This window comes from Hevea brasiliensis, chromosome 11 (assembly GCF_030052815.1).
Source record: "Hevea brasiliensis isolate MT/VB/25A 57/8 chromosome 11, ASM3005281v1, whole genome shotgun sequence".
Classification (NCBI taxonomy): Eukaryota; Viridiplantae; Streptophyta; class Magnoliopsida; order Malpighiales; family Euphorbiaceae; genus Hevea; species Hevea brasiliensis.
This window is the reverse complement of record NC_079503.1, coordinates 2,286,453-2,295,718: the sequence shown is the minus strand read 5'-3', so window position 1 is coordinate 2,295,718 and position 9,266 is coordinate 2,286,453. Positions and strand designations below refer to the sequence as shown.

The following is a 9,266-nucleotide window of genomic DNA, read 5'->3' as shown; positions in this document are numbered from 1 at the left end:
TTTGCTAAGAAAACCCTATATAACAGTAGCTAACTTATTTTTGTGCTCGTGAAAATTAGTTTACTAAGTTGTATACTACTGTTGCATACTTAAAATTAGTTTGCTATATCGTGTACTGTTTAAATTTTAAGCCAAAAAGTGTCTGTGCTTTGAACTTTCTGCACGCCAATCAATGTACTTACTCATTTACATTTTTTTTGCTATATATATATATATATATATATATATATATATATATATATATATATATATATATATATATATATACATTAAAATAAAAATAAAATTCAAATAAAGTACACTAGAAGAGGGAAAGCGAGGGACTCAAGAAAATCAATTTTTCATCCACTGCTACACGAAACCTCAGCCCTTCAATTTTTTTTTTTTCACCATACCCAACTCCTCTCTCACCTTCTTATTGATTCTTGGTACTAATCTTACCCATTTTTATCAAATTTTTCTTCATTATACCGACCCATCTACTTCGAGAACCTCTCTCACTCTCTAATTCCTCACTCATTTCTCATTGCGTCAGAACCCATCTTTCCCGATACCTCACTGCTTCAAATTCGTCATTCATGGCTCACACCAAAAGAAAAACCCCAGCCGCAACCTTGCCTTCCTCTTCTTCATCTGAAGAACTCCCTGTTGCTGCCTTAAAGAAGAAATTGAAAGAAAAGAGGAAAAAACCAGTAACTGAGTCCAAAGTGTATCCTCTGACCCATCTGAGAAAGTCGAACCTGCGGTGACGGCACCAGAAAAGAAAAAGGGAAGGAAAGTGCATGGGATTGACATTTAACGTGAAAAGGGTGCTTCAAAATCATCAAGCTCTCTTGTTGACAAAGCACTTCTAGACTGTAAGTTCATAAAATGGGACAATTTTGATCAGGTTGATTTTCAATTTAAGGAACTCTTTGAATTTCAAGAATGGTTGACTGTGTGTGAATGCACTGATGTTTATTATCCTAGAATAGTCCAAGAATTTTATAGAAGTTTAGAAATTGTCGATGAAGAAGACAGATTTAAGGTTTCTTTAAATGACAAAGTGTATGATGTTTCTATTGAGTTTATTGCCCATGCCTTAAAATTGCTGAATGATGGAAATAGAATTTCTGCTCATAGAGATGTTGCTAGAGTTCCAGGTTTTAATTTGACTAAATTTGAAAGTGAAGTTTTTCCTGTTAACACTGTCACTAGTGAAAAATCCACTAGCACTAAAGCCCTTCAGCACATTAAGATTATTCACAGTATGTCAATTATATCTTTTGACCTACATCTGGCAGCTATGGATATTTGAGTTATTTGGATATGTGCATCATGTGGCATATTATTAATAAAGTGAGAATGAATTTGGCCTATCTGATTTTCAAGAATATGTGTAAAGCTTATGGAATTGGTAAATTACCCTATGCACACCTCTTAACTGCCTTATTTAGAGAATTGGATATAAATGTCTCTAAGGAGAGTTCTAGGGCAGATTTAATTGTGCTCAAAGAAATTTATTCTGATACTGATGGCAAAAAGAAATGTTTTGAAAAAGGTGGATCTTCTAAAGCCAAAGTTGATTTTGATTTCAAAAATGAGATTGTAAGTGAGCTTCAAGGACTTAGAACATTTATTAATGAGAAATTCAGTACATCAAATCAGTCTATTGAACTTCTGAGGAAATTTGTGGATATTGTTGATTATAAAGTAAGTCATTTACTTACTCAAAATGAGGAGTTAAAGAAACAGATTGCAGATATTAAGCAGGCACAGAGAATTGATTTTGCAACCAGAGTTGAGACTGATGTACATGCCGATGATCCTTCTACTCATGATGGTAGTGCATTTGATCATTGTAATGTTGAGTGTGGAGGCACTGGACTTGGTGAGTCTACTGTTGCTGTAGAGCATGAAAGTGAACAGGTTGTAGAACCTGCACTTGAACTTGTTGTTGAGCATGTTAGTGAACAGGTTGTAGAACCTGTAGTTGAGCCTACTGTTGAACTTGAGAGTGAACAAATTGTAGAACCTGTAGTTGAGTCTACACAGAAGAAGGAAGACTCCTTAAAGGATCAGCAGGAGAGTGGTCCACCTAAATCTTCTGCAGCTGAAGCTTCTCAGGCTAAGAAGAGCAAGAAAAGAGTTAAGTCTACAGTGTCTAATCCATATTAGACTCTGGCTGCTGCTCTTCAAAGCCCATCTGATGAGGATGAATTATAGGAGCATGATTCTATGGCTGACCAAGTTTCTCAGCCACCTACTGCCAAACCCTCCAAGAAGAAGATAGTGCCTTCCAAAGCTATTCGAAGGAGCAAAAGACTTAATGTTTAGAAAATGATCTACTTTTTTAGTTTACTAATATGTTTACTACTGTTGTTGAATGGTTTTTCTGTTTGCTACTGTTTACCTTACTGTTTTTCAGATTGTGCTTACTTGATTCTTTTTGGATTAATATCTCCTGTTTCCTTTTTGAATGATGACAAAAAGGGGGAGAATGGATGTGTGCTTTGTGTGCTTTTGTTTTGGAGAATGGATGTGTATTTATATTTTGAAATATTTTGAAAATGGATGTATGCTTATGTTCTAAAAGTATGTATGCAAACTATTGTGACTTATGTGTGCAAACTATTAAGTTTAACATTTTGCATATTAAAATTGTGGATATCTCATGAATATTTCTTGTAGCATAAATTCAAGGGGAGCTTTGTATAGCTATTAATACTTTTACTTTTTAAACTTGTGCGCATACATTTAGGGAGAGTAATTTTTGCATACTAACATGCTTGGTTATACATAAACTTACGCAAACTTTTATTTATTCTTGATTGATGATTCAATTGAGTTTTGTCATCATCAAAAAGGGGGAGATTGTTGACCCCGTGTAGCTCAAAATGAGCATTGATTTTGATGATAATAAAACTCAAATAGAATCTATCTAACTCAATTTTAAGTGATGTGTAGATTCTTTCTCTTATTCATGAAGAATCTTTGAGGTTGCATCTAAGGAGAAAGAACACTCAAAGCCATCTCAAGATGAATCAAAGTTGAGAAAGAACAAGATTATGAAAGCTAAAACTCAAAGTAAATGTATGAAAGTCATAGAGTTATGAATTGAGTCTTAGGACTTGTGTAAAAAGAATAGATGAAAGTTTAGTCAATTGGAGCTCAAAATTAATTTTTCTTTCAATTACTTTATAAAATTTTCTCTCATCATGACCTTTAGATTTTGCTATTGGAATATATTTTTTTCTTAAGGTTTAAGTTAGATTTTTAAATATTACAATTTAAAATAGGTATCTGGTAAATTAGTTTACTAACTTGTTTGCTAAAATATTAGTTTGCTAATATGTTTACTAAAATTATAGTTTGCTAACTAGTTTACTACTATCGCCAAAAATTTTATTAGTTTGCTAAATGATCAGAGTTACTCTACTTCGTAGAAAAAGACAAAATAACGACTATTTTGCCTAGAACAGAGTGTATAAAATTCCAAAAAGGTTTCAAACAGTTTAAAATGATCTGGGACTATAAATACACTTTCTTTACTTCATTTTACACTTGATGAAAGCTTACAATTGCACTCCAATCTTGATTTTTCATTTATTACTTTCATTCAAGAGCTTTAAAGTATTTGAGCTACAATTGACAAATCAACTCATCTCTTCTTTATAGTTTGATTTATATTGAGTGAGAGTGAGTGTTAAAACATTAAATTGCATTCAAGGGAGGTTGTACAAGCACCTATTGAAGCTTGAGAATGTGAGTGTTTGAGATAGCACTTGTCAATGGTTCAAGCTACCTTGGTAAAAGCTTGGTGTTGAAAAAGTTGTAAAGAGCTTTTGGTTTCTTGCCTTTAAAAGAGCAAATAGTGGAAAGAAGACTCAAATATGGTTCTTTGAGAGAGTGGATGTAGGCTAGTTAAGCCGAACCACTATAAAAATCATTGTGTTTGATTTCTCCAACCTTAATCTCTTTACTTTTGTGTAATTTAAATTCTATGCATGTTATGTTAAAAATTGCTATAAATATTGATTGAGGATCAAATTGCAATTTAGGGACACATTCTTGAAACGTATATCACTTTCACTATATATATATATAGGAGCACCTAGTTGAACAAAGTTATAATTTTTCACTAGGCTACAAATAAGGACCGAAAAATTGGTTAAGTCTAATTCACCCCCTCTTTGACTATTTTGGGACAACATTAATGTTAAAAATTTTAATTTATTATTATTATTATTATTTAATTTTGTTATATTTTTGGATAAAATTTTAGTATTGTATTGTCCAATCATTTTGATGTCGCATGGTAATAAATATGACAGGAATAAAAATTAAATTGAAACTTGTTTATGGTCTTCTTATTTGATGGTGTCTGAAGGAAATGACAAACGCTACAATGTGGAGAAATGTAAAATTTTCCAACTCATGATGTCCTAAAACAATGCATGTGGAAATTAATACAAATAGATGGAATTCTGCTTTTTCCTTGCATGTGCTTTAGAATTTGATTATCATTTTCACACTATCATTTGCTTCTCATTTCTCTAATTTTAATTTATAATTACATGATTTTTGGATTTACTCTTATATTTTAGCAATTGATTGTTGGCTGGGGGAGGATGATATTCAAAATTTATATTTAATTGATTTTTATATTTTAAAAACAAATAATTATTAGACTAAATTTAAAAAAAAAATTAATTTACTTATTTTTTTAAAAATTATAATATTTAAATATATAAATACATAAAAATAAATTACTTTTTAATAAAAATAATAATATATTATTATACAAAATGAATTATGGAAATTAGACGCAGAATAGTTTTCTCGTCACTACCCACACAATATCAATAATTGTCATCTCTCAAGGGTCTATTTTGTCTTTTGCAAATTTGTACGGTCACGATTAGCTCAACCTCATCAAATTCGATGGCTGGTCTCGTATGCTATCACACACCCTATAATTCCGGAATTCCATGACCCGACATTAATTCCTCATATTTTTTTAATTATAGCGACGCGTAACGACGACGCAGGTCCAGGAGGAACTCGCCGATCGATGTATCCAACCACATGTCACCACGTAAGGGAATGTTGAAATTCCGTATGATCCGCAGTTTATTCGATTGGGCCTCCACAAAACCCGCCTAGTGCTACTTTGAATGGTCGCCAAAACCCTCCTGCTCTCGTCTCGGCTTGGCTTGGCTACGCGCATCTCTCTCTCATTTTTCAGGGGAGAGAAACACAGAGAGTGAAAACTAAATTAAGTCATTGATCACTCTAGTTCACCGGACTACTCAGACATCTCCGGCCACCCTCCCATTCCTCCTCTGCCGCCGGGAGTTTCTCGCATTTTTCTTCATTTCTTCAGCCACGTACTTGCAGGTCAGATTGATGTTCCTTCAAAACATTATCATATAGTGTGCTTATATAATTGCTTTGAATTTTTTTTTCTTGGATTGTTTCAATCTCAGTGCGATTTGGCTGTATTTGTTTGATCATTATCAGTTAGATGCTCTACATGCATGGAGAGAATACGCGCTTCTTTTCTTGTTCATTGTTCTGTTTGGTTGCTGAGAAAATTACGATGTTGAAAACGAATATCCTAAACATAAACATAGAAATTCCATCGTTTAGGAAAAAAAAAATAAACGGCAGGAATTTACAAGCTGACGAGGTTTCTCAGCTTGTTATAGAGGAAGAAGTTAAGGAACCTAACACACAATTTCTTGGCAACAGGAATGGAGAGCTTGAGGTCTCCATTCAAGGGAATAATCAACGACGTGAGAGGAAGAACTGCGTGCTATAAGGAAGATTGGATAAGTGCACTTCGCTCAGGCATCAGGTATATCACTGTATTTCTTATATGTCTTTGCAAGGTCCCCACTCATTTGATATTTTATTCATTTTTTTATATATATATGTCAGGATATTGGCTCCAACTACTTATATCTTCTTTGCTTCTGCCCTTCCTGTTATTGCCTTTGGAGAGCAACTGAGTAGAGATACAGGTACTTTATTTTAGAATTTGGATTTATTAAAGAGATGAAAGTTACTGTAATGCAATCGTCTGAAGTCATAGCCTGAAGACCATGCTTGTCTATTATCAGATGGAAGTCTGAGTACGGTGGAAACCTTGGTTTCTACTGCTATTTGCGGAATAATCCACTCAATTATTGGAGGCCAGCCATTGTTGATATTAGGAGTAGCTGAACCCACTGTTATCATGTATACATATTTATTCAAGTTCAGCAAAGGGCGGGCTGAATTGGGCCAGAAATTGTACTTGGCCTGGGCTGGTTGGTAAGGGAATTTCCCTCTCTTTCTCCTTAGCATATTTGAGATTATTGTTTTTGGACCGTTGACTTACGTATTATTTTACATTCTCTGCAGGGTTTGTGTTTGGACTGCACTTATGCTTTTTCTGCTTGCAATTTTTAATGCCGGCAACATCACCGCTAAATTTACAAGAATTGCAGAGGAGCTTTTCGGCATGTTGATTACAGTTCTTTTCTTTCAAGAGGCTATCAAGGTACTGGTTGTTCAGCATGATTTTGGCGTACTTTTTTCATCGTGGACTAGTTGCATCCAGTTGAATACTATGATTCACTGTCTTTACTTTTGAAACACAGGGACTTGTTACTGAATTTAATATTCCCAAACATGAGAATTCCCAGTTAGAAAAATATCAATTCCATTGGCTGTATACAAATGGATTGCTTGCAATCATTTTCTCATTTGGTTTACTCGTCACTGCCCTTAAAAGTAGAAAGGCAAGGTCATGGCGATACGGCGCAGGTAAAAGAACTGAGTTTGAGTATATCGATGCCTTAATAATAGAAATGATTACTTTGAGATTTCTTTATCTTTTATTAAATTTTTACAGGGTGGCTCCGAAGTTTTATCGCAGACTATGGGGTTCCCCTAATGGTCGTGTTGTGGACTCTGATGTCTTACAGTGTACCCAACAGAGTTCCTTCTGGAGTTCCCAGGAGGCTAAATTGTCCACTTCTTTGGGATTCTATATCAGTTTACCATTGGACTGTAATCAAGGTAAGGTTATATGATAAACTCTTTTATGCATAGAAATTTCTTTATTGAGGATTTCATGTCTCTTTTTATGTTTGTGTTGACGGAGTTTTAGCTTCCTTGTTCATGACTTATGTTGGTTAATTTTTAGCACAATCATCTGTCCTACTCGTACTCCTGGTTAATCTTTCTCTATATGTGATTAAGCGTGTTAAAATCATGTTATTTATCTTATCTAGATTTAAAAATCAAATTGCAGGATATGGGGAAGGTTCCAGTGGTTTACATCTTTGCTGCCGTTATACCAGCCATTATGATAGCTGGTCTGTACTTTTTCGACCACAGTGTAGCTTCAAAGATGGCACAACAAAAGGAGTTCAATCTCAAGAATCCGTCAGCTTACCATTATGATGTATTGTTGCTCGGATTCATGGTAGCTGACCAGTTCTTTTGCTCTCATCTATAGCTTATCAAGATTTTATACTTACATTTTGCTTGTTTTTCATGCCTTTAGACTTTAATTTGCGGGTTGCTTGGGCTCCCTCCTTCAAATGGTGTTCTTCCCCAATCACCCATGCACACTAAGAACCTTGCAGTTCTTAAGAGGCAGGTGTGTGTGGTGAAAGTTTTTTAAGAATTCTCTCTTAAAAAAAAGGAATCAGTTTAATACTCTTTTCAATTATTAAATGGTACAAGCATGATTTGCAGTTGATTCGAAAGAAGATGGTACAAAGCGCCAAGGAATGCATTGAGCGGAAAGCAAGCAACTCAGAAATTTATGGAAGGATGCAAGCCGTGTTTATAGAAATGGATACAGCTCCACCTGTAAGTGCCTTAAGTTTGTAAAACTTCCTCATAAATATATGCTAGCATGTTATTCTCAACATGGATTTTCCGCAGACTGCTTCAGTAGATAAAGAGTTGGAGGACTTGAAAGAGGCTGTAATGAAATCTGATGATGGAGGGGATGCAAAAGAAAAATTCGATCCTGATAAACACATTGATGCTTACTTGCCTGAAAGAGTTAATGAGCAGAGAATGAGTAACCTATTACAATCACTGCTAGTTGGATTATCAACATGTGCTTTGCCTATAATTAAGAAAATACCTACATCAGTTCTCTGGGGTTACTTTGCTTACATGGCCATTGATAGTCTCCCAGGGAATCAGTTTTGGGGAAGGATTTTACTACTCTTCGTTCCCCCAAATCGACGTTACAAGTAAGTAGTCACACCTTAAAATTATAGAAAAGTTTTTAGCGAAAGTAGCACTTAACAATCTAGTTATAATACGGTTAATCATACATTGTCTAGGGATTAAAAGGTTTGCAAATCTAATTTTATTCTTTTTGTAAAATTGTGTTGTGCAGAGTTTTGGAAGGTGATCATGCTTCATTCGTGGAGTCGGTGCCATTCAAGCACATTGCTATATTTACGCTATTCCAATTTGTATACCTTTTGATTTGTTTTGGTGTGACATGGATACCCATAGGCGGAGTGTTGTTCCCACTACCATTCTTCTTTCTCATTGGCATAAGGCACTTTATCTTTCCTAGGCTGTTCAATCCTCATTATCTTCAAGAACTGGATGCAGCTGAGTATGAAGAAATTGCTGGTCCTCCAAAAGGAAGTCGTAGTCTTATGTTCAGGGTACTGTCTTTTATCCCAATCATAGACACAATAAATAATATGAGCTTCAGGAAATACCCCTTTCTGCTATTGTGAAATAGATCAAAAATAAGATTTAAGAAGTAAATTTTCTTGTTGTAGCTTAGTTTGAAACATTAACTGTTGTAGTGTCGAATTTCATTCCATCTAGATGCTTTTCTAATATTTATGCACATCATAACATGGTGCAGGAGAGAGAACCGCACGATATGAGGAATGAACCAAGTGAGGAAGATGATTTCTATGATGCTGAGATACTGGACGAAATGACAACCCACAGAGGCGAGCTGAAGTTTAGAACTTTAAGCTTGAAGGAAGACAAATTATATCAGGCAATAGATAATCTCCCATTTTAAGTTGTATTTTGAAAAAAGAAAAAGGTAATGACAGAATATGGCTTGCTTGACAGGTCCATCCACAGGATGATGCTGGAAGAAGACAATGAGGCAATAACAACTAGGATATGGAAGGAGCTCATGGCTATCATAACCCTCTGCATGACCAGAGGGGGGGTTAAAAAACAAGACCCTAGCTACAAGGAAATGCTGAAGCATATATGTGTGTGACCACATAATT

At 34.8% G+C, this 9,266-nt stretch overlaps 1 protein-coding gene across 1 annotated transcript; it reads left to right on the top strand.

Moving 5' to 3' along the window:
* Positions 1-5,185: 5,185 nt before the first annotated feature.
* LOC110637297 (probable boron transporter 7) lies at positions 5,186-9,135 on the top strand. Its single transcript, XM_021787329.2, has 14 exons — positions 5,186-5,379; positions 5,734-5,839; positions 5,923-6,005; positions 6,105-6,297; positions 6,388-6,526; positions 6,627-6,792; positions 6,881-7,047; positions 7,283-7,456; positions 7,538-7,633; positions 7,732-7,848; positions 7,924-8,243; positions 8,393-8,672; positions 8,882-9,022; positions 9,100-9,135. The coding sequence occupies exons 2-14, from the start codon at positions 5,736-5,738 to the stop codon at positions 9,133-9,135; spliced, it is 2,016 nt and encodes a 671-aa protein (XP_021643021.2). The 5' UTR covers positions 5,186-5,379; positions 5,734-5,735.
* The last annotated feature ends 131 nt before the right edge of the window (positions 9,136-9,266 follow it).